Raw genomic sequence first — 25,125 nt, 5'->3', positions numbered from 1 at the left:
GTTATGTATTTCTTTGTACGTTCCCATGCAGCATTTATTTCCTTACCGCTCAACTCCTCGTTCCATGTTATAGCTCAAAGTTATCTCCTAAGCTTGTCATAATTGCCAGCCTTATAATTCCACATATATCCTTTCCTCGCAAAAGCCTGCATCCTTGCCACAACACAGAAATATAAATATGGAAAGAGCATCTTTTTAGGCTGGAAAGATAGCGACTATCAAAAGAAGTGGATAAATACAGACTAAAGGGGGGGGGGGGGGAGAGGAAAACCAGCTGCAAGATGGAAAGATCAGTGAAGCCAGAACAAGCAAATGCCTCATCGTTAAAGAGAAGAAGATTCATTCAATATTTTTCTTAACCTCTGCAAAATGTAGTTTGCTCTTTATTCAACATCCTTTCAGTACTTCATTTACATTCCTGAAGGAATATAAACTAGGTCAAATTAATAAAAAATCATATGCATGTGAATTTAATGGATATTATTTCAAATATGAACAACAGAACAGCCATGAAAGCCTTATAATACCATCTCTTGTGTTTCAATAGATCCCTTTTGCTCTGTTATTCAACTATTTTTTTGAATAACAGAGCAAATTGTTTTGAAATGATACAATATAATAACTGCAGTTCTGAACTGGATGAGATTTAATGAAATCTGATATTCAAGATGTGAACTATAATTTAAACTATTTTTAAATGGCAAGATCTGACAAAACAATCTGAAATGATAGGAACACATCAAATTCTGCTCTAGGTGAATGAAATTTAGAGAAATATGATATTTAAGATCTCTAATATTTGTTAATTCATCTCAATTTGGATTTTGATTTGGCCATTTTAATGGAAAAATTTAGGCAAAACAATATTATATGGTTACAAAACAGATGCTAAGAACAGCTTTAGATTTTTTTTTTTTTTGGTATAAAAAAAGGAATAATGCCTCACTATACAAAAATTCAGTTATTATTATTATTATTGTTTTTTATGATTATCTCTGGACACTTCCTAACTTGTTTATTTTCAAAGAGTGTTTCATACACTTTTATGTATAAGTCAACATTCACCATAAACTTATAGAGACCCATAGAATATTTTGTTATACATGTTCATTCCATTATACTGTTTTTGCTAATTTCTTTCTTATTACATACAAATTTATTCAGTTGGCTCTCTACTATAAATCTGTTGATCTCTGCTCTATTTATATATTTCATTTATTATTATTATTATTTTCTTGACCTCCATGGAGTCTAAATTTATCTCTAATATAATCTTTAGATTCTCTTTCAATAAAGTGTAGTGCAATTTCAAATTCAGTTGCCAATTCATCTTATGTTTTCCATCTTATCCAATTCATCGTATTATATAGCTTATAAATAAAATACATTATATTTTATTTATAAGCTATAAATATTGTTTTTTATTACTTCTTTCCAAATGTTATTTTACTTTTGTAACTTACTTTGACTTTTTTACTGGATGCTTCTTCACAGTGTTTTGCAACAGTTTCTAAATTCTTCTTGTTTCTTCCAGTTAAAGATAAGTTTGCTCCTAAACGAGCAAATAAAACAGCTGTGGCAGCACCTATTCCAGAGCTTGCACCTGAAAGAAACAAAGATATTCCACATAAAACTTACTTTAAAGAAATTATATTCAAAAGAAGTAATTTACACTAATTGGTTTTGAATACAAATTTATGTTATTATAAAGATTATTATCTACAATTCTCAGTTTTACTATACTTTTCTATACTATCTTTTAAACTTATTCAACATAAATATTATTATTTTCTTTCTCTCTCTCCACACTCAAACCCTACAGCTCATTTCCCTTGTTTACTTCAACTTTACTCATGGGAATTCTCCCTCCTCCATTTCTCATTCACTTCCTCATCCTATGAAAAATTTCTTCTGCTTTCTAACAATTTTATATCACCAAAGTTTCTAAATTCATCACATCTCCTCTCTCTCTCTCTCTCCTTCCCCTACAACTTCTATTATATATTTATTTATTTATTATTATTTTATTTATTTTTACTTCAATCCCATACAAGACAGGCTATGAAACCTATAATACATCAGTGCCATTTATTGGTAAGGAGTTAAAAGGAAAAGATGAACCTATTGATATGCTTCCTGAACAGATGGAATGCAGTATAAGAAAGGCTATTCTGAAGAACAGAAGTAAATGGTATGAAAGCAGAGAATAAGAGGTTAAGCTTCTTCATCAACAGCCTCCAGAATATTTTGCCACCTTCTTGATATTAATTTTATTGATTTTATTGATATTAGTAAATGGTATGAAAGCAGAGAATAAGAGGTTAAGCTTCTTCATCAACAGCCCCCAGAATATTTTGCCACCTTCTTGATATTAATTTTTTTTCTATGTTCTTGCCAAAGTCCTCCCATGATTTTTGTTTAGCTACTTTTACAGTGTTTAGCTTTCTTACGTTTGTCGTTATTTAGTTTTGGGGCAGTGTTTCGCTTTCTTACAAAGAACATTTTACTTTTTTTTCGATATGTTGCAAGTAAAAGAAAAAATTTATACGACAGATTGATTTTAAAGAATGCTGATGGTGGAGAGGTAACTGATATAGTAAAATTCTACTATATCAACTGATATGTTGATATAATAGAATTACTGAGTGAGCACTTTGCAAGAGTATATCATCCAGGTGGTGACATTGCAGAAATAGTAGAACCAACAGCTTATATGGGAATTGTGGTGAATGAAGTGGACGTGAATAGTCTATTACAAATCCTCAATGTCAATTCATCTGTGGGATCGGATGGTATACCAGTTCGTGTCTTACGAGAAGCGGCTAAAGAATTGTCAGTGCCTTTGACCATTTTATTTAATTTGAGTCTCGGGTCTGGGTTAGTCCCAAGGGGATGGAAAGAGGGGAAAATAGTTCCACTGCATAAAGGAGGTTCTAAGACTGCTGTTGAAAATTACCGGCCAATCAGCATATCAGGAACTGTTGTCAAGGTCTTAGAGAAAATAGTCAAGAGGAAAATACAAGATTTGATAGATGAAAATGGGATACTGTATGGGGGACAGCATGGTTTTGTGAAGGGTAGATCATGCCTCAGTAACTTGCTCACGTTCTATAAAACAGTGACGGCTGAACTGGATAAGCGTAACGGGTTTACAGTGATCTACTGGACCTTGCTAAAGCCTTTGATAGGATACCACATGGAATTCTAATCAGTAAACTGCAACATATGAGAATGCAGAGTCTGTTGTGGGTGCTATGACAGTGAGCGAGTTCAAGGCAAGGTATGATAGATACTGTGAGAATGTCGTATAATTGTGTGGACATGATGTTTAGGGCCTCCCTCAATGAGTCTAAGGACTCCCTGAAGTAGCCCGAAAATAATAATAATAATAATATAGGGTTGGTGAGATGGATAGGAGGGTGGTTGATGGAGAGATATCAGAGAGTGGTTTATTCAGGAGTAGAGTCCAAAAGTCGGCCTGTGATTAGTGGTGTGCCGCAGGGTTCTGTTCTTGGACCACTGCTGTTTAATTTGTTCATTAACGATATAGGGAAGGATCTGAGAGGAACTATACATCTGTTTGCGGATGATGCAAAGTTAGGTAGAACAATAGTGAATGCTCAGGATGTCAAAATTTTGCAGGATGATTTGGATAGTTTGGAGGACTGGGCTAAGGAAAATGGATGTCAATTTGGCAAAGTGTAAGGTTATGCATTTTGGGGTGAAAAGATTAGCAGCAGTATATCACATTGGTGAAACCATACTCCAGGAGATTGATGAGGCTGGGGATTTGGGAGTGATGGTGGATAGGGAGTTGAAGTTTAGGGACACATTGCAAAAGTGGCTAAATCAGCTCATCAAATCACTTGGTTGCTGAAAAATACTTTAACAAGCATAGACAAACAGGTTATTGTTCCTCTGTATCGAGCCTTGATAAGACTCCATCTAGACTACTGTGCCCAGATATGTGTGCCATGGTTTCTTCTTGATGGGGAGGAGGTGGAGAGGATCCAGAGACGAGTGACCAAGATAATAGCAGGACTATGGAATGAACCTTATGAGAACAGGTTGAAGATTTGTGGGCTGCAGAAATTGGTTGATAGGCGAGGAAAAGGGATGATATGATTGAGACATTCAAATTACTAAAGGGATTCTATAAGATTAATTCAGAAGATATTTTTGAGAATAGGATTGGTAGTGGGAGGACTAGGGCCATCCATAGAAGCTTGGTAAGAATGTGGTTAGCAAGGGTGTTAGAGCTAGGTTTTTTACTTGGAAAGTGGTAAATGAGTGGGAGTGGAATAAGCTGCCAGAGTCTGTTGTGGGTGCCATGACTGTAAATGAGTTCAAGATGAAGTATGATAGATACTGTATGAATGTTGAATAGTTGTTTTCACATGATGTTGGGCCTCCCTCAATGAGTCTAAGGACTCCTTGGAGCTGCCCGTAAAAAAAAAAATAATAATTTGTCTCTGTATTCTCTAAGAGCACAAGCTGACTTATTTGCCAGGAACTTTTCATATGCCTTCTTCTTTTCCTTCACTGCCTCTTTAACTTCCTGTGTCCACCATGGAGTTCTGATTTTTCTATCCTTGCAGACAACCTCACCACATGCCTCTCTGGCTGAATCAATCAGGGTTATCTTCAAGGCTTGCCACTGAATCTCCAAGGTTTGGTTCCTGTTCTCAAACTCTTTCATTTTTTCTTCAATAATCTTTGTGAATTTTAGTCTACAGTTCACATCTGAGAGCTGCTCAACTTTTATTCACTTTAAAACTTTCTTACATGTTATTCTTTTCAATATGAAATTCAATTTTATCTTACTCAAGACTAAATAGTGATCACTTCCAATTTCCTCTGTACACTCTGGTGTCCTGCACCAGGGAGAAAACATCACTATCAACAATAACATAGTCGATGACTTTTCTTATTCCTTGCCTCTTCTCTCCATGTGAATTTGTGCACATTTTTATGTTGGAACATGGTGTTAGTAATAACCAGTCCATGTCCTGAGCAGAAATCCAACATATATTTGCCATTATTATTAGCTTTGCTCTTTTCTCCAAATTTTCCCAAAATATTTTTGAATGTCTGACAATTATTTCTTACTCTGCTATTTAGATCCCCAACAAGGACCAACTTTTCCTTTTTCATTATGTCAGTTGCTTTCTCTTAAGCCTCAAAAAATTTCTCCACTTCTACCTTAGTAGAACCTTCTGTGGTGGGACCATAGGTACAAATAAGTCTCATTGTCCAGTTCCCCATTCTGATATTTGCCTACATCATTCTATTTGAGACTGCCTGCCATTCAAGAAGATTAGCCTCTATTTAGTGTTGAATACTATGGCTACTCCTTCTTTTCCTTGATTGTCATTGCCTGAATATAACATTTTGTATTTATTGCTCAGAAAGTTCTCACCAGTGTTTGTCTTTTTTGTTTCAATCACTCCTATTATGTCGATCTGGTACTCATCCAATTCCTCAGCTAGCTCCATTTCTTTGACATTCAGGCTTCTTATGTTGTACATAAGTGATGTAAGAAATTATCTGAAATCAAATATTCACACATTTGCTGATAATGCAAAACTGGATAGCATAACAATTAATCAGAGAGAGAGAGAGAGAGAGATGTAGAGAGCTAGCAGGATGATTTCATTAGACTGACAGTGTGAGCAAAAGATAACAGGTATCAGTTTAATGTGGAAAAGTGTCAAATTATGCATTTGGGGTTGAAAAGATTACAAGCTATGTACACCATACTAATGTGGAATGGTTCTCCAGGAAACTGAGATTTGGGTGAATAGGGAGCTCAAGTTAAGAAAGTATACTGCAAAAATGGTTAAGGTAGATCATAGGATTACTTGGTTACTGAAGAACACTAACAAGCAGAGATAAGGAAGTTACCAATCCTCTTCATAAGGCTTTGATATAGGTACATCTGGATTATTGTGCATAGGTCTGGTCACCTGGGTTTCTTGGGGTAGGAGATGGCAGTGATGATGATGATGATCAGAGGCAGGTGAGACACATAAACCTGGCATCTATTGTAACAAAAACATTCAAGTGACTAAAAGAGATTTCCAGGATTGATGTAATGGAAATTTGTTGGCACTTGGATAGCAGGGGTAGAACAAGAGACAACCTTGAAACTGAGTAAGTGTGGGGTTGGCAAGGAATGCGAGAACTAGTTTTGCTTGGAGAGTGGAATGCGTTGTCAGAACCTGTTGTGAGTGCTTTGTGAATCATTTGAAGAAGATGTAGCACAGATATCATGTGAATACTGTAGTTCACTTGCAATGACTCTTTGGACTCCATAGAGGTTCTGTGCAGTAGGTCAGTAAGAGGTTATTACCAGGTTAATGAAAATAGATTTTTCATAGAAATGGAGATAGAGAGAGAGAGAGAGAGAGAGATGGACAGAACAGGAAGCTATCCTGTAAGCTCAATAAGAACAGTGTGTTCAGGGGAGGGACAAGCAAATTTTTTCCGCAAGGAGAGTGGACGGTAATGAAATGCACTCCTGAGGGTGTAGTAAGGATTTGAAACAGGGAGTAAGTTTAAGTCATGGTTTGATAGTGAACCTTGTATGTGAGTGAGGACTTCTCAGGATGATGATGATGATGACAGTATAATGTCTATTAAAACGAAAGAGTCAATAAAGTTTCATGAATACATACAAGTACAGGCAAGTTGTATAAACAATTAATTAATTCTTAATTATTTACTCTAAATACATAAAAGTACTTACAGTAATTAATACTTTAATACACTTATGTACATTTAATTCCACATACTTCTGGTAGAATAGATCCCGAATATAAAAAATATTATAAAATAAGAAGAGTAACATAATGAAAAATTACAACTGTGGTTTTATATGTAGGATAAAAGACTAGTTCTATTTGTCATTATAGTACTTCTGTATTTTTTGTCATTGTAGCACATTAATTTTTTTTTTTTTATATTTGGGATTTGTTCATGGAAGACAGGATAAATTATTATTATTATTACAAAGGTATCTCTGTGGAGTCAGAAGATTCATTGCAGAAGACCAGTAATACCTCTCCTTAAACTTATTCATAGTCAAGGTAATCAAATTACTTCTGTCAATCCATTCCACTCATTCACCACACTCCTGTACAACTTCCAGGGATGACAACTAGTTCTGTCTCTATCTGTCATGTCCTGAAAAATTTCTTTTCTGTTTCTCTCATGTCCTGCTTTTTGTCTATCTAAAAAACTTTTACAACCCATACATACTTTCAACCTATCCTCATAAGGAGCATCCTACAGACTGGTCTCCAGTTTGGCAACTTGTTTCTGGATCCTTGGAGATTTCCTTAGAGATTCCCTATCTTTAACAAAAATATCTCTTTGAGCTATTTTATCAACTTCTGCAATATGTCCTCTGAACTTCAACTCCCACCATTATTCCAAATCCCCAGCCTCATCAATTTCCTGTAATGCACTACCACTGGTGTGATGACACACAGCAATCTTTTCAACCCAAAGTGCATAACCTTATATTCTGCAACATTAAATTGACAACCATTATTCTTTGCCCATAATACCAATTTATTTAAATTATACTTCAGAATATCTATATCACCTATATCAACTATTGCTCTTACAGTTTTGGATCATCAGAAAACAACTGACTATTCCCACCTTAAATAAGTCCCTAGTACAGGGCCCTGAGGCACTCCACTAGTCACCCTCATTCTCCTATATTACACTCCACCATGTACTCTTCCCTAGTGTCCATTGTCAGTCACCCTCTGTAGGGTAGACATTTCCCTCATCTAATTCTGCTGTCACTCTATTGTAAAAAATGTGAGTAGATTATTAAGTCAGGAGCCACCTTTTACAAAACCATGCTGTCCACAATAGAGTCGCATTCCTATCTACCCACTGCTGGATTTTAGCTTTAACCAAATTTTCCAATATGTTAACCACCATTCTTGAGATATGAACTGGTCTGTAATTTGCTACTTCTGTTTTGGAGACACTTCTATGTAATGAAATGATCTTACCTTCTTTCCATGCTCTTGGAACCTTGATAGAACTGAGATTTAGATTGAGAAACGTAATCAGAGGCTTGATCAGATCACTGCTAATTTTCTTGCACATTCAAGTAGTACACAGGCCAACATACCATCCAGTTGCACTGCTGTATTCATATAGATATTTTTCAACATGCTTGAGGAGCTCCTATTCATTCACCTCAATTCTAACATCAAGTCTGTTGCATCAGCAACTGCAAAATCTCTACCTGTATGATACTCCTTTATGAAGTGATCACTCAGCAACTCAACTATTTCTTCTGCTTCTGCTACCTTCCTACTTCCAGAATTGATTAAAATGATCCTTTAATAATCATTCTTCCTCTTACTTGCTACATAAAAAAAAAATTCTTTTGGATTTACTTAGGCCTACTTAGTTAATTTTCTCTCATAATCTGATTTGGCCTTTCTTACTATTCTAGTTATCCTTCCTGCCTCACTTTGTGCTACTCATTATGCTGATCATCTTTTACTTTACATTTTCTCTAAAATGTTCTCTTCTTTTTTGCAGCTCCTGCTTTATACCTCTGCTCATTTGCTTAGCACCCACCCCTACTTGGTTTATCCTCCTGACCATGGGTATGCACTCTGATAGTGCTTCTCTCAAACAATTCCTGACCACTTGCCATGCACTATTGACATTCTTTTCTTGTAACTTCTAAAATCATGGCTACAAGCTGCCTCCTAAATCTGTCATAATTATCAGCTTTACAGTTAAATCTGAACTCTTTCTTAACAGAGAATACCACATGTTCAGCAACCTCCCAGAATAAAACTGCATGGTTACTTTCCCTGATTGGAGTCCAAGTGTCTACCTCAGTATGGATAAGAAAGTTTATGAGTTTCAAGTAATTATCTCTTATCAACTCTAAAATTCCACTTCCATCTTGACACATTCCCTTTCTTCTTTCCAATCTATGTCTCCATAGTTGAAGCTCCCCCTCCATAATAATTTGAAAGCTCTGAAAGATTTATATTGTTATGTCGCTATATTTTTCTCTTTTGTGTTTTTACTTAGTATAGTTTTACTTTTTCTTTACAGGTTACTTCTTACACTTACCAGAAATTAGTCTCTGACAAATTTGTTTATCTTAAATCGACTGCGCCAGCCGGTGACTAGTTCCTGATACTTAATCTTACTTTAACAAACTATCTCGACAATGCTGTTTAGCATTGGGAACACATGGTATGCGGTCGTGGCTCCCTTTTTAACTTAACGTTGAATGTCTCCCCCCCCCCACACACACACTTACACAGGTTCGGTTTTTATAAGTGGTAGGTCAGTCTCAAACAACAGAAGCATACAAACTCTGATTTAAAATAAAACATTTTAATGCAGCTAAATTCATATACAGTAAAAATCATGTAAATATAATACTAAAAAAAAGGGAAGTAGGTTCATGCACAAGTGCCCACTCAATAGCAATAGGTTCAATCAATTCTTCTCATGCATTTCCTAATGTGCACGCATATACAATCATATACAATCAAGGAGCATTAATTAATCAGTGTGGTTTGCGCTAAGATTAACTGATACTCCTGTCCTTAAGCAAGTTTAACAACACTTAATAAATCAATTTATACATAACACATTCTCTCAATCCTATAGATTGCTTATCTTATGAGAGGTAAACTCCTTGCTATTTAACTCATGCAAATTGCAGGCTCAATATACAGAACAGAAATTTCATTTATAGCATTTCATATAGCACTTCATTACTAAAACTGTTCCACTAAAAGTTCACACAAACACAAATATACAAGTCACAGCAGGAAGGTCCTATCAAGACGTTCAGTCCAAAATGGATCTCCTAGTCGGGTCAAGCAGGGCTATGCTTAAGGTTTTCCCCTTTTTCTTTGTTCAATCTGGTTTTACATCACTTCTTATGCATATAAGGTAAGAAATATTTCCCTTACTAGTTAATCTCCTTAGCGAAATGGTCCCTTGATTTTATGTCTGATGTTTCCTCAGATATGGCAAGAATTCCTTGTCATTCCGCTGTCTTTCTTTACTCAATCCTTTCTAAGTGTTGAGTCCTTCGAAGTCGTCACATTGGCGGTAACTCACCAATGGCCCTGTCTGCTGGTTCCTCGTTGTTCAGTTGGACGACCTGTATGCAACGGGATCCACTGCAACGCGGAGGGTTGCTGGACACTGGCGACAAGCTTCTTTGGCCTTCACGGCCTTCTCACTGGCACACAGGAAAAATGCAGGAAACAAGAGAGCGTTTAAAGTGCGCACCGCTCCTTATATCTTAGCGGCGAGCGTCCTCTCTTTCTGTCTGCATCACTCACTCAGCCATCTTTGATTCGTCAGGTAAGGTCACGTTCTTTACTTGGCGGCCTTCTCGACAGAACTGTTACTGCAGGGGTTACCGGAAGACGTTTCGGATTTTCTGCTGTGTCATGGACTATTACGTAATGATCAGGCCTTTTGCTGATTGGTTAACATGAATTTTCCCAGTACTGGGTATTATTCTAAAACAACATTTGAATTATTTTATAAGAACATTAATAATTAAATTGATACACTTTACATTTACAAGTTAGTTGTTGCCTCTCTACATAAACTCTTGAGAGTTCAAGCATGTCTTTACGTTAAGATTCTTAAGTGAATTTTCCCATGTTGTGGCTGAAACAAATGTCAGATACATAGGGGGCCAGTTATTTCCGACACAACAATATACAGTCAAGTACGATAAAGTATTTTTAACAAAGTAGCTTTTTTCTACCACAAGAACTAATTATATTATAAAATTAGAGATTTTATTCCTCTTCTATTCCAAATTTTGCTAATTACTTGCATTTCAGAATTTTCAACAGCAACTTTTCTTGCCTGTCTGTTTCCATAATGCACAATACCTGACATATTTCATAAATATTTATAGTCTCTCTGTATAGCTTTCCCTTCCTATGCTATGCACAAGTTAACAGAACTGATTTCTTTACACCTAATTTCCCTTTTTGCATCTCACAAATCACTGCTATAATTTGTTTTTGCACTCCCTCCATGTGGACATGATCAAATTTTTGGTTTCCTAGTCAGCCAATGTAATGAACTAGTGTGAAAAATATCAAATTTGGTGTATGATTTAAAATTGTTCTTGTCTGCAATTTTTTTTTTTTTTTCATTTTCACTCAAATAATAAAAACAGATTGTACTCGCTTTTGTATTAACCATCTAACAAAAACCAGCCTTAAGTTTGAAAGAATTCAAAATGTAAGGACATTTTGTACTTTTCTGCCTAGCACTGTTTCTTATTAATCAAGAATGGGTGGGGTCATAAAATTTGCATTTGTCATTCAAAATATATCTTGTAAAAGTGGATACAAAAAAATTTTAATGAAAATTTGCAAGAACCTTTCTAAAATAAGCATTAAAAATTGCAACTGATAAACTGATAATAAGTTTGGTCCAGTTACCTGTTATTAAAGCTGCTTTACCAGCTAAATTTATAACTCTTTGCACAGTCATCTTTTTGTTTCCTAGAAAAATCACAGAGGAGAAAATGGCTAGTATTATATATAAATAAAATTGAACCATTCATATTATGATAGAAACTTAATACTGCTTATTAGCCTAAAAATTTATTCCTAAGAGTAAAGTATTAAAATATGATTTGGTTTATATAATGTAAATGAAGTGAAATTTTGAAAAAAAGTGGTGTGGCAATATTTTGTACCATATGAATATAGTACTGTTCACAGTTACTGCTAATCCTTGTTAAATGGCATGTATGGTGTTAATACCAAAATTCATAAAACATGAATATCATAGAGGATATCATAAAAATTATTTTATTTAGTGAATAAAATTGAATAAAATAGCAATTATAAAATTAATTTGCAAGACTTTTTTATTTTAATAATGAAGATAAATAATAAAAAATAATAATAAAGAAAAATAATAAAAATAAAATAAAATAAAATGGAAATAGAAAATAAAAAATAATAAAAAGTTTAATTTATTATTTATTTATTAAATCCTGTTGTGGATTGCATCCTTGTGAATAATTTTAAACTATTAAATCCTGATCTCATATTTCACCTTTTGTAAAAATAGGCTATGAATGGTATCAGTTTCTATACTGAAATTTAAGCACACAAGTAAGATCGATATAAGTAATTTGCTATGACAACTCACTATCTATTCTCAAACTTCACTCTTAATTTAACTTCAACAATAATTAAGTAAATTGAGTCTTCAAACCTCTATATATAAAAAATGCAAAACAGTTTAATAATATTAGGATAGCATTTTAAAAAAATACATAATATTCTGAAGTTTACTTCAACAGCAGAAACTTATCTTAAAATCTAAAAAGCCAAGCAAACAAATCCAGTACCATCAACAGGGTGTAGCATAGAGGCAGCTTGCCTCAGGGCGTGGCTTAATAAGGGCACTCATTCAACCATATTGTGGTAGGTGCCGTCGTTACACTAACAATTCCTGTTAGTGTAGCAAATGCAGAAAGAAATTTTTCCAAGCTTAAACTGATTAAAAATTATTTGTGATGACCCAAGAAAGATTGGTTGGTCTAGCACTATATTGATAGAGGCAGACATAGTTTATAATTTAAATTTAGAACAGCTTATAAACAGTTTTATTGTGCGATATCCCCATAGAGCAAACATTTAATTAATATTATTATGTAATCATTTTGCATTAATGTTTCTCTTATAATAAAAGCAAAATAGCAATTGGAGATTTTCTTATATTTTTGTCTTACAATCCATCAGGAGCGATATTTAATTGTTTGCCTCAAGGTGTGATCTAATCTGCCGACAGCCCTGCAAATCTCATCTTATCTGGTTTTGGGGTCCAAAAATAAACCTACTAAAAAAGAACATTATGTCTCTTAACTCTTCATATTCCTATATGAGCAAGACACCCTCCAGTTCTGTCCTTGTGTACAAGTGAAATTCTTTAAGGTAAGTTCCTCATAGTGTCTCAAACATGTTTCCTGCATTCAGAAACAGAAAGGTTTGTGTTTCTGCAGTAAAATAATGATATCATCAATATTCTGGCAAAACCTAAGACAGTTCCATTGTAAAAATTTTCTATTATTTGGCACTTTTTGGACTGGTCCAGTTTTTGGGAAGTTGAGGGCTTACATTTGTCAAGTTTATATTTATCAGTTGATTTTAGGAAGTACAGACAGCCAGTGTCCAACTCTTTCTTTGGTATAATATCTTATACATCTGATGTGTCAGGGTCAATTGGCAAGTTTAATTTACTTTCAGCAGATACCAAAGTATCCATTTTTTCTGTGGGAATATCTGTTAGTTTATCTTTATTATTATTATTATTATTATTATTATTATTATTCAGGCCTCCATGGAGTCAAACGACTCATTGTGGGAGATCCTTAGAAACACAAAGCCTATCAAGACTCATCGAGGTGAGGCCCCCCCACCCCCAAGAATTCTCGCTCTCACTACTCCATCAGGCAATGCATTCCATGGTTCAATCACCCTCCATGCAAAGAAACCACTCCTCACCCTCTTTCTCACAGTTTCCTTTCGTAACTTCCAGGGATGTCCTCTTGTCATCACTCCTCCTGCTGTTCAACCAATCTTAAAGTGATATCCTTGCCATGTTTTTTTTTTTTTTTTTTTTTTTTTTTTTTTTTACAAGTGGGTTTTCATCAAATGGAACCATTTTTGCAATTGTTTCTGGAGTAAGATTGTCGAGTATGAGATTTATGCACTCAACAGATAAGCACTCACAATCATAATGTTGAAGTAGAGGTAAATTATCAAATGGTGAAATAGACATAGTGTTGGAAATGCTGTTGACATTTTCTTTGCTGCCACCTTCTCAGCATAAGAGGATCTCAGAAGAGTTGTAGCGGCTGACTTGCTTTTGCATTCTAATATGATATATTTTGTTCTGTTTTAATTTTGTGTATTTATTTTTCATATTTCTATGAAAAATTGGCTAGTATTATATATGGGTGATCTCCCTGACAGTTGACACATTTAGTTTTTTTGCAGAGCAAGCTTTGTTATCATGCTCTTTACTACCACATTTCACACAGGTGATGGAGCCATGACACTTAGTTTGGACATGCCCATACTTCTGACAATGAAAGCATCTTAACAAATTAGATGTACAGTCTAACAGAACAATTGAGATACCCTGCTTTTACAAATGTTAGAGGCTTAAGTGTATCAAATTATTATTATTATTATTATAATTATTACTGGAGGTGTCACGAATAATAATTATTATTTGTGACACCTCCAAGGAGACTGAAGACTCATTGCGGGAGGACACCTAAATGTAAGGATAATGTTCCTGGTTGGAACCGGGTGACCATCCTTGCATATCAGGATGTGCCTCACTCCTGTCACTCCTTATCATTAAGCTCTGAAGATATCTCTTCAACAGGAACATCAAGGCGATCCTATTCTGAAATCACTCCTCTGCAAGAACTGAGTGTTTTATGAGGTGTTACTGCGACTGGTATTCTATCCCATGATGTTGCTCTCAGCAGTTTCTCAGAAAGTAACTGACATGATGTTTCCACAAAGATATCACCAGAACATAATCTCTTAACAATAAAATGCCAAATAAAATAAAGATGTCAAGAAATTATATTCTTCGTTTAATTTATGGAGTGCCTCCATGGACCAATCGGGTAGCACATTCAGCTGTTAACCGAAAGGTTCGTAGTTCAAGCCCATGCAGGGACATAGATTTTTTTTAAGCACCTCTGTAGCACAATTGGAAGAAGGATGGTATTGCGCCCTTTGATTGGAAAAGGCCTAAGTACAATTCTTGTCATGACAAGAGGAATCTTCAGGGGTTTTTTTTCAATTGAAGGTGAGTTAGCCGATCTCTTATGGAGGTAGAAGGTTTTTTTCCTCCCAGAAACTTGGGTTTTTCATCCCGCATACAGACAAATTGGCCTTGAGAACACATGCAATTTACAAACAAAAATACTAGTGGTGGTGGGCAGTACATGGCATTAGTGTAGGAAATGATGGTAGTTGGCCCACTGTAGTTAGTGGATTGAGTGGTGAAGACATAGAGATGTAGGGTAGGTGCCCTCCCTCGATGAGTCTTTTAACTTTGGTGGCTTGGAGGTGTCACATAATAAAAATAATAATTATTATTATTATTCAAGCATAAGCAAATAAAAATTTGCGCATGAAGTAACATCATGATCATGACTGGGTTACCTGTATATAGAGGCCAATGACTTCATATTAATTGCCTTAGTATCCCATAATGCTATGCATTATGGAAGGGCCACTACCCAGACTTGTTTTGACCTTTCTAAAGATGGAGGGGGGGGGTCTCCAAAAAAACTCAGGTAATCCCTCAGATCACCCAATGGATCATTTAACTCTGGAGTGGTTCCACTCAGTGACAGATCCACCCTGCACACAGAAAAGAAGCATCAGCAGTGGCTCTGCCCAATGGCAGGCTCATCCCACCACTGAGCAGAGCCACTCATAACCCAGAGAAAAGCATCCACTGAAGCCACCAAACTACCACTTCAGCAGACTTCCCACATCAATGAGAACCACATCAGTGGGAGCAAGATCCAGAAGTGATACCAAGGTTGAAGTAATAAAGAAATCATATTTCCATATATAAGTAGCCAAAAGGTATCACACATTATTACTAAAATACTCTGGATTAGAAAAAGATGTTCGAAAGTTTTTTGCTTGGTTATACTATAAATTATAGGTGCCAAGAAATTATATTTTTGGTTTAATCCTTTATCCAAATGTAAGTAAATAAAAATCTGTGTGTGAAGTAACATCGTAACTGGGCTACTTGCATATAGAGGCCAATGTAAAATCTTGTATAGAAAGATTTTAGAATAAAATTTCTTCTATACCAATTTTACTTCGGAAATAAAATTAATTTAATATACTTGAATTTTGATTAATATTTAACTCAATTTTTCTATAATAAACCTGAAAAAAAAATGTTAGAATAAATTGTAATAAGAAATTGTACAGACAAAGAATAACTCAGATGGGATTAAAAATGTAAGACCTGAAGTGATCGCAACTCGCGAAGGTCAACGATGTACGGGGTTTCCTGACTTAACTCAGCAACCGCTGGGTGGCTGAGAAGATCCCTTCAAGAAAATCTGGGCAATTGAATCTGTAAGAGTTCCAAGGTTGGGAGAGCAGAATAAAAGGGGGAAGAATCAAGGGAAATGGTGGTATTCGGCAGAGGCTTTCGGTGCGAGGCTTTTCGAAAGCTATTCTTGCTGTTCCAGTTTTTTTGTTCCTGCTCTTGCTGTGAGGAGTTTCCAGTGTGTTCTACCGTTCCAAGGACAGGAACCCACGTCCCACCAGCCAATGCCTGACGATGATAGAAGTTTTGTAATAGCAGTGACGGAATACTCCAGAGTTCCGGATGCTAAATTCCTTGGCGATCTTCGCATGTGAGGTATCATCGATGTCATAAAAAGTGCCCATGTGTGAATTTTACAGGAAGGCAGAAGAAGGTGTCAATGATCTCAAGGATCACGTGCAATGAACTGGATGACAAAGTAACAAGTAAGATTTTTGCATTAGACTTTCCTAGGTGTGAAATTAATGGCAAAGATTGCTGAAATTTTTTGTTTGTTAGCATAAAGAACAGTAGCAAAGACGGAAAGCCAAATTGTTGAAAATAACTGTGAAGTAGCTTTGCAGAGTTGAGGAATTAGATAATGTTATATATTGAAGAAAGAATAGTATGTAAAATTTTTAGTTAAGTCTAATAAGATATATAGTCTGAGTTAAATGAATGTAAAGTGTGTAAAAGTCTGCTCCCATGTCTGAATTATATGTGAGCACATTTAATTGCATTAGTCATTTAGCTTAAGAGAGATTTGTTTAATTAATCTAGTAGAGAACCAGACACGTGATTTTTATATTATTTCCATGTCAATTTTTTTAGTAAATATAAGTTGGATTAATTTAGTATGTGTAGTGTAAATTCTTTTTTGTACTTTGATTTAGCATGAATAAATTGTTTTGTTTGTCAAATAACTTGCCTGATTCTGCCTGACCAATACACTTCTCATAAAAAGACAGAACCTGTGTGACCTTAAGAGTAAAAGTAGCCACAACTGACGAACAGTAGATTTAAACATTGCTTGACTTAGAGATAAATATTAGACATTTCCATGTTGTGCTGGGCGTTTTTCTTGCATGTTTTGGAAAGATAAACAATTCCTATACGCGATCTCTGATGGCACAGTTGTAAATGCAAATAAATTTTCAGAGATCAGTGTGAGAAAAAGCCAGCTATTTAGGCAAAGGAATTGGCTCCTGCCAGAGGCAATTCCTAAATTCTAAAATATGAACACGTGAAGTAGCATAGTCACTGAGAGGGAGGGAATTAAATTGGTAGACAGAAAGGATTAAAAGGTAATAGTCTATTTCAAGCAACAATGAAATTACACAACTCGGCGTTAAGACGACTAAATGAAATAAAGTAAAATAGTGAAATATAGATATTTCGAAAAGAATAAAATAAAAAAATTTAAAAAAATCATTATTTTTATACCAATGACTTCACATTAATCGCCTTAGTATCCCATAATGCTATGCATTATGGGATAGCATTGGGCTCAATGTACAAGCAGCCCAGTCGGATTTTACTTCATGCACAAATTTTTATTTACTTACATTTGGATAGAGGATTAAACCAAGAATATAATTTCTTGACATCTATAATTTATAACCAAGCAAAAAAATGTTCGAACATAATTTCTTAATAGTTTTGGGAGATCCTGCCAATCTTTCTAAATCCTTTTGAATAAAGAAGGGTGATATTTTCCTATTGACTTTTCACTACTTGCATGGATGATCAGAAACAATGGTACATTTGTACTTGTATCACATATCTTTTGTTTCTTACTTCTGTTACCAAATGCTGTGTTTATGGTATTAGTAATTGGTTGGAACCTTATTAGTGCCCCTGAAATATGTGACGATGAAGAATTCATGCCCAAAAGGATTTTTGGTTAGGCACCAGGTCTCCCCATCCGCAATGGAGCTACACATGGACACCCGCTGACTGACAAGAAAAGACTGCACATGAAAGTAGAACATCAGGGCACCAACACTATATCAGCACTCCAGCAAACTTTGGGTCCTAACCTGACCATAGTATGAGAAACTTACTGAAACGCTGTTGATTCTTGTAGGTGAGCCCACCAGCCAATTAATCCTAGGCAAGGGGGAGAGGCATCCAGACCACACATCTTGTCAAAGCAGAGGCCAAAGTAGTGCAAGATTACCAAGATTCCTCTTTCTGGATATCCATAGGTTTCACCCACAGTAGCAGGACATTGGATTCCAGTAATGGTAGTCTGGGAGAAAGGATAGTAAAAGAGACTCAGGAGAAGTAGAGCAAAAAATAGGGGAAGAAAAGCTAAGAAAAAGAGCAAGAATGAAAAGGGTCCCTACACCATGAACAGGTGCCCCACAGTGATGGATCTGAATCAGGTGGCGAGAGAGAGAGATCTGAGGTTCATGCTTGAGGTTGTATGGAAGAAGACTGGGAGAAGGAGATAGTGAGTGTGTTGTCCAGGTATGATAATGCAGAGCCAAGGAGAAGGGCATGAATAATGAATAGTATGATAGCCAGAATGTGTCAAAAGAGAGGCTTATATCATGTGAATGCTTGGGGGAGCATTTGAGGACAGAAAGCTACTGCAAGAGATGGCTTGCATTTGAATGAGTGCATTGATGATTCTTTATACTAATGCCAGGAGTATCAGAAATAAAGGAGATGAATTGGTGGCACTGATAGCCTGAGCCTGTCCAAAGATTGGGATCACTGTGAACATGGTTGATGGAAGATGATATACCAAGGAATAGAAGGAGCAGGGTATAGCATGTTTTGGCAGGATAGAAAGGGAAAATATGGTGGAGTACTGCTTATAATAAGTAATGAGCTGCATCCTCTCAGAGTGGAGGATTTGAAATGCAATGGCACTAATGGTTTTGAGAGCATATTGTGTGAGGTGGAGATAGACAGGACAGGATGTTTAGTGGAGGTGTTTACTATAAGCCAGGAAATATATAGGGTGCAGAGCAGATGTTTAAGCACTTGATCTTAGTGAGTGCAAAATGATCATTATGGGAAATTTTAACTACAACAGTGAAAATTGGGTAAATAAAACTGCATGTAGTAGTAGTAATAATGGAATGGAATTTCTGGAAATCTTGAAGGACAAATGTCTTAGGCAACATATAGTAGAAAGAACAAAAGGTTCAAGAGTTTTGGATCTGGGCATAGCACATCAGAAGATCTGATTATAACTGAGATGACATCTCTGCCCCTAGCTGGAGAGAGACCATACAATTTTGATTTGCAAGATGGATACACATGCAAGAGTATCAAAGAGAAAGGAATGTATGTGGAATTATAAGGTAGTGATTATAATAAGCTTAAAAATTAGCTTGGGATACGCAGGCTTATGTGTTCGTCAGACATTTTTGTAATAGATTTCATGGTTTGATATGAACACAGATGGATGAGAAAATAACTATTTATTAACTTATAAGCTAATATTTCGCTGGTATTATTTCATTTTTTTCAAACTTTCTAAGACTATCATTTGGACTACTATTTCAAAACTTTGAATTTTTTTTTTTTTTACCTAGATGGCGCCATATTAGGACTTTAGTCTTGTGTTGCACGCTGCAATTACTTTTACTAGCCCCCACTGTTACACCGGATTGTGGTTGTTTTGCATTTGTAACAAACTTTGTGTTGTGTGCTCTGAAGATGCTGGATATAATACCAGCAAAATATTAGCTTTTAAGTTAATAAATAGTTATTTTCTTATCCATCTGTGTTCATAGCTTGGGATAGTTCCATGGATGGAGTAATTGGAAGAGTGAGATATCATCAGTACATGGGAACAAGTGAAGAAATATTTATTAGCAACAATGGAAAGTTGAATACCTCCAGTAAAAAAGAGAACACAATTTGGTGTAAAGTGGATCACAAATGATAGGAAACAGGAGTTGTTCAATGAACACCTCCTGTTTTAAAATCAACCTTCTCTCAGGATGAAATACTGGAGTATTTCATCCTGAGAGAAGGTTGATTTTAATACTAGAGGGATAGATTAGGATTGAGGTTTAGAAGTGCAGGAAGAGAGTGTGTTTCAAATATTGAGTACTCTGAATTTCAATAAAGCAATAGGACTGAATGAGATTTCACCACAGGTTTTGAGAGAATGCACCTAAAGAACTGATAGCTCAGTTGATAGCTCAGTGGCTTTTCGATGAGAGTCTGGCAATGGCAAATGTGCCCAAGGAGTGGAATGAGAGGTACCATTGAATAATGGTTGTAGTAGTAGAATGGAAGTGTCAAACTATACAGTTTGTATTTCATCAAGAGTTAAGATTTAGGAAAAATTTGTGAGAAATCATATACAGCATTCCATAGATAAATGTTATTTGTGAGAGTCAGTATGGATTTGTTAAGGGGGGGGGTGCTGCTCTTCTTCTAGTAATCTGATGAAGTAATTCATCAGATTACTAGAAGAAGAGCAGTTAATAATAAAGTAACAAGGGCAGTTAATGAAGGAAAGGCATATTCTGGCATTTTTTTGGATATTTACAAAAGTATTTGACAAGGTGCCACATAATAAGTTGATATTTAAGAAACAGCACATGGGTTTAGATGTCAGATTAGTAAACCGGATTGAAGATTGGCAGTCTGATAGATATCAGAGAGTTCTGTATGAGAGAGATTATCAAGGAAGCAGAGGGCTACAAGTGGAGTCCCACAGGGACTTGAATTGCTGAAACTTTATATCAATGACATTGTCAATGGATTTCAGGGAGATAATCAGATTATTAGATATATGAAGAGCCAAAGGCTTCAATTCGGCAACATAAAACTTGTTTAAGTTAAGGGATATTATATCCCATATAGTTTCTTAGCTGAATAAGAAACTCAAAGAGTTTCATGCCAAATATAGTAGAAACTATATAAAGTTCAGCGATTCCAAGCGTAAGCAAATACCTGGATACTGCAGCAACTGACCCTTAAGGTAGTGCAAGCTGAGGCAACTCATGTCAAAGGTGGAGCAAGCTCCGATTACTGTTCTACATTATGAGAAAAGGTCACTACCCAGACCGGTTTCAACCTTATGTATAGGTGAAGTGGGCGCTAAAAATAAGACGAACCCGAAAGATCGCCCAACTCAGCATTGTTCCACTCGATGACAAGCTCACTCCGTCACCAAGAAGAACTTCTCAGCATTGGCTCTATCCAGTTTCAGGCTCACCCCTCCACCAAGCAGAGCCATAATCTCAGCGGTGGCCCCACTCAGAGACAGGCAAAAACCTACCTTCAAGTGGAGCCTCTCAAAGCCAGATCTGCCCCCACACCGGTTTCCACCCTCATTGAGGTCTCATCAGTGAGTAGGTAGACCTAATTAATATCAAGTTTGTAGCGAACAGAACTTACAACCCTTCTATGAGTATTGCCAAGAGGTGTCCTAATAAATTATTAGATATATGAAGAGCCAAAGGCTTCAATTCGGCGACATAAAACTTGTTTAAGTTAAGGGATATTATATCCCATATAGTTTCTTAGCCGAATAAGAAACTCAAAGAGTTTCATGCCGAATATAGTAGAAACTATCTAAAGTTCTGTTCGCTACAAACTTGATATTAACTAGGTCTACCTACTCACTGATGAGACCTCAATAAAGGTTGAAACCGGTCTGGGTAGTGACCTTCTCTTATAATGTAGAACAGTAATACAGCTCCTAGGAGCTAAGTTCACATTATGGGTAAATATCAAGAATAGTGATCGGAGCTTGCTCCACCTGAGTTGCCTCAGCTTGCACTACCTTAAGGGTCAGTTGCTGCAGTATCCAGGTATTTGCTTACGCTTGGAATCACCGAACTTTATATAGTTTCTACTATATTCAGCATGAAACTCTTTGAGTTTCTTATTCGGCTAAGAAACTATATGGGAGATAATCAGATGTTTGCAGATGATGTGAACTGGGAAGAGTTACTGGTAAAAGTGCAGATGCAATAGCTCTTAAATAGGATTTCAATAAACTAGACAGATAGAAAAATGAATGGGGATCTTAGTTTAATTCAGCTAAATGTAGTCTTGAAGTTTGAGATACATCAATGGGAGGGTGCATACCTGAAATTCAGGGAACATATTGCAAGGGTGATGAAGGTAACGCAGAGGACTGCTGCAATGCTGAGAAGGATGCTGATCAGCAGACAAAAAAAAGAGTTGTCATTCTACTGTATAAGTTTCAGTAAGGAAATACCGTGAGTAGACATATTACTAACTATTATAATAATGGAATTAACTCACATAAATTATTCTTTATTCGTACAATTTTCACCTGAGTATCACAGGCATCATCAGTATAGGTACAAGGCTAATTAAACAATAACTTATATTCACAAAATGCCATATGTGTGTGTGTGTGTGTACAATTATATGTTAGGAAAGATTTGCTACTTTATAAAGTACTATCTCCCACATGGGGGGAAAGACGTAGACCATCGGATCTATTTAGGTTAGTGGAGTGAAGTAATGTTTCATGTTTCTTTGTATAGCCGTTCCATTAGGAACCGACTTTTGTGAATGACTTTTGTCTTGTTCCATTTAACTCTATGTCTGGTGTTGATGGCATGTTCTGCAATTCCAGACTGTTCGGGTTCAAGGTACTGGATATACGACTGGTGTTCTTCTAACCGGACTTGAGCAGATCTTCCTGTTTGTCCGAAATATGATAACCCACACAATCACGGAATCTGGTAGACACCTGGATAGCTGAGATGTGGGCGCCAACCAAGATTATATGGTCTTCCAAAAGTACATAAGCCAGGAATTCCATTAAGACCGGTTGTCCCACTTACAAAATATCAAATTTCTGTCAAATTTACTCACTTCTTCAACTAGAAGAACTGCTACGTATATAACAAATTCTGTAGACTTCAGAAATAAAATTTCCGATCTGCATCTAGACGATTCTAAGATTATGATTAGCCTGGATGTTGTTTCGCTATTTATGAATGTTCCGTTGGTGGACAGCATAGAATTACTACACCAAGAATTTCCTCCAGACATTGTCAAATTATTGGAATTTGTAATAAAGTCCAGGTATTTTTCCTTCAAAAACCAGTTATACCAACAAATCGAAGGGACAGCAATGGGTAATCCAATATCTCCTGCTATTGCCAACTACTTTATGGAGCATTTCGAACAGCATATCTTTGACAACATTACACCCAGACCTAACATTTGGTTCAGATATGTGGATGACATTTTTGCCACATGGAAGGGCACCTCAGAAGAACTACAAGTTTCTCTCAAAAATTAATGCACTTCATCCAAGGATCCAGTTCACCCTAGAAGTAGAAGTAAATAAGCAGTTAGCCTTTCTAGACCTCTTGATTCTTTGCCAACCAGATGGTTATCTACAATTTACAGTCTATAGGAAAGAGACTCATACAGGCCAGTACATCCATGCTGAATCACATCACCATCCCAGTCAAAAGGCAGGTACTATAAAAACACTAGTTCATAGAGCCCATTCCTTTTGTTCTTCAAAAGAACTTTTACAAAAAGAATTACAGGAGGAATTAATATGCAATGGCTATAAGAGGTCCTTCATAAAAAGAGCATTAAGTAGTCATGCTCCAGCATCCTCTTCAAGTACAGAAGAACCTACACGTATACCTATCCCCTATGTACAAGGGGCTAGTGAACGCATAGCTAAGGTGCTAAAACCACTAAATATCTATGTGGCTTTTTGACCCATCAGAAAAATCTCCACATTCCTAATGTCTACAAAGAACAAACTCCCACATCTCAGTTATCCAGGTGTCTACCAGATTCCCTGCTCGTGTGGGTTATCATATTTCGGACAAACAGGAAGATCTGCTCAGGTCCAGTTAGAAGAACACCAGTCATATATCCAGTACCTTGAACCCGAACAGTCTGGAATTGTAGAACATGCCATTAACACCAAACAGAGAGTTAAGTGGAACAAGACAAAAGTCATTCACAAAAATTGGTTTCTAATGGAATGGCTATACAAAGAAACATGTAACATTACTTCACTCCCCTAACCTAAACAGATCCGATGGTCTACATCTTTCCAGGTGTACTATAGAGTACTATCCCCCTTGTGGGAGATAGTACTTTATAAAGCAGCAAATCTTTCCTAACATATAATTGTATACACATATATATTTAATTTTTTAAAAAAAAAATTCTTTTTTTAATTATTATAATTGAATAATTAAATAATTATTATTTAATAATTATATTTAAATAATTTAAATAATTTTAAAAATTAATAAAAAATAATAATTTTATTTATTCATATGAAGTTTCCTCCCATTTCTCCCCCGTCCCTACTGGGGCAAGTTGAGCCCCCCCTTCATAGCAGGTTAAGTATTTATGGCTGTAGATCCATGTGTTCACGGGGCCAGTTTGCCTGCTTGCGGGATGAAAAACCCCAGATAAACTGGGGGAAAAAACCCTGCTGTCCAAGACTGGCTAACTTGGCTATGGCTGAGGAAGATCCTTAAGCTCCTCATGTCAGCAACAGAAATTGAACCCAGGACACTCCTCCCACAGGCATATGGTTGCGAAGCGCATAGCCACTAGGCTAACTGCACGGACATAGTAATAATAATAATAATAATTTAAAATTTAGGAAATTTAACCTTAGCTACTTAGGTGGTGCTTTGTGAATATAACAGTTATTGTTTAATTAGCCTTGTACCTGTACTGATGATGCCTGTGATACTCAGGTGAAAATTCTAAGAATAAAGAATAATTTACGTGAGTTAATTCCATTATTATAATAGTTAGTAATTCTATTGTATAAAGCCCTGATCAGACCACATCTGGACTACTGTGATCAAATTTGGTCCCCAAGATGTGAAGGAGATAAATTAATCTTGGAAAGAGTGCAGAGGCAGATAACAAAAATGATATCAGGACTGTAGAATGTTATTGATGAGAATGTGTACTGAAAATTTTAATAGGTAGAAGGACAAGTGATATGATTAAGACATTTAAACT

General features: G+C 36.0%; 1 protein-coding gene across 7 annotated transcripts in view; it reads right to left on the bottom strand.

The window, feature by feature from the left end:
• LOC150096138 (uncharacterized) overlaps nucleotides 1-25,125 on the bottom strand; it is a 205,330-nt gene that overhangs the window by 116,497 nt on the left and 63,708 nt on the right. For all 7 annotated transcript variants that reach the window (XM_090408912.1, XM_090408911.1, XM_090408915.1 and 4 more), the window contains 2 exons: nucleotides 11,487-11,549; nucleotides 1,464-1,603 (listed from right to left, as the gene is read on the bottom strand). In XM_090408912.1, coding sequence (XP_090265038.1) covers nucleotides 1,464-1,603; nucleotides 11,487-11,549 — 203 coding nt within the window. The remainder of the gene's footprint in view (nucleotides 1-1,463; nucleotides 1,604-11,486; nucleotides 11,550-25,125) is intronic.

This window comes from Typopeltis vanoorti, chromosome 19 (assembly GCF_054136105.1).
Source record: "Typopeltis vanoorti isolate ZY-2024b chromosome 19, IOZ_Tvanoo_1.0, whole genome shotgun sequence".
Lineage (NCBI taxonomy): Eukaryota > Metazoa > Arthropoda > Arachnida > Uropygi > Thelyphonidae > Typopeltis > Typopeltis vanoorti.
Note: the sequence above shows the minus strand (reverse complement) of the source record. Positions and strands in the feature narration are given on the sequence as shown.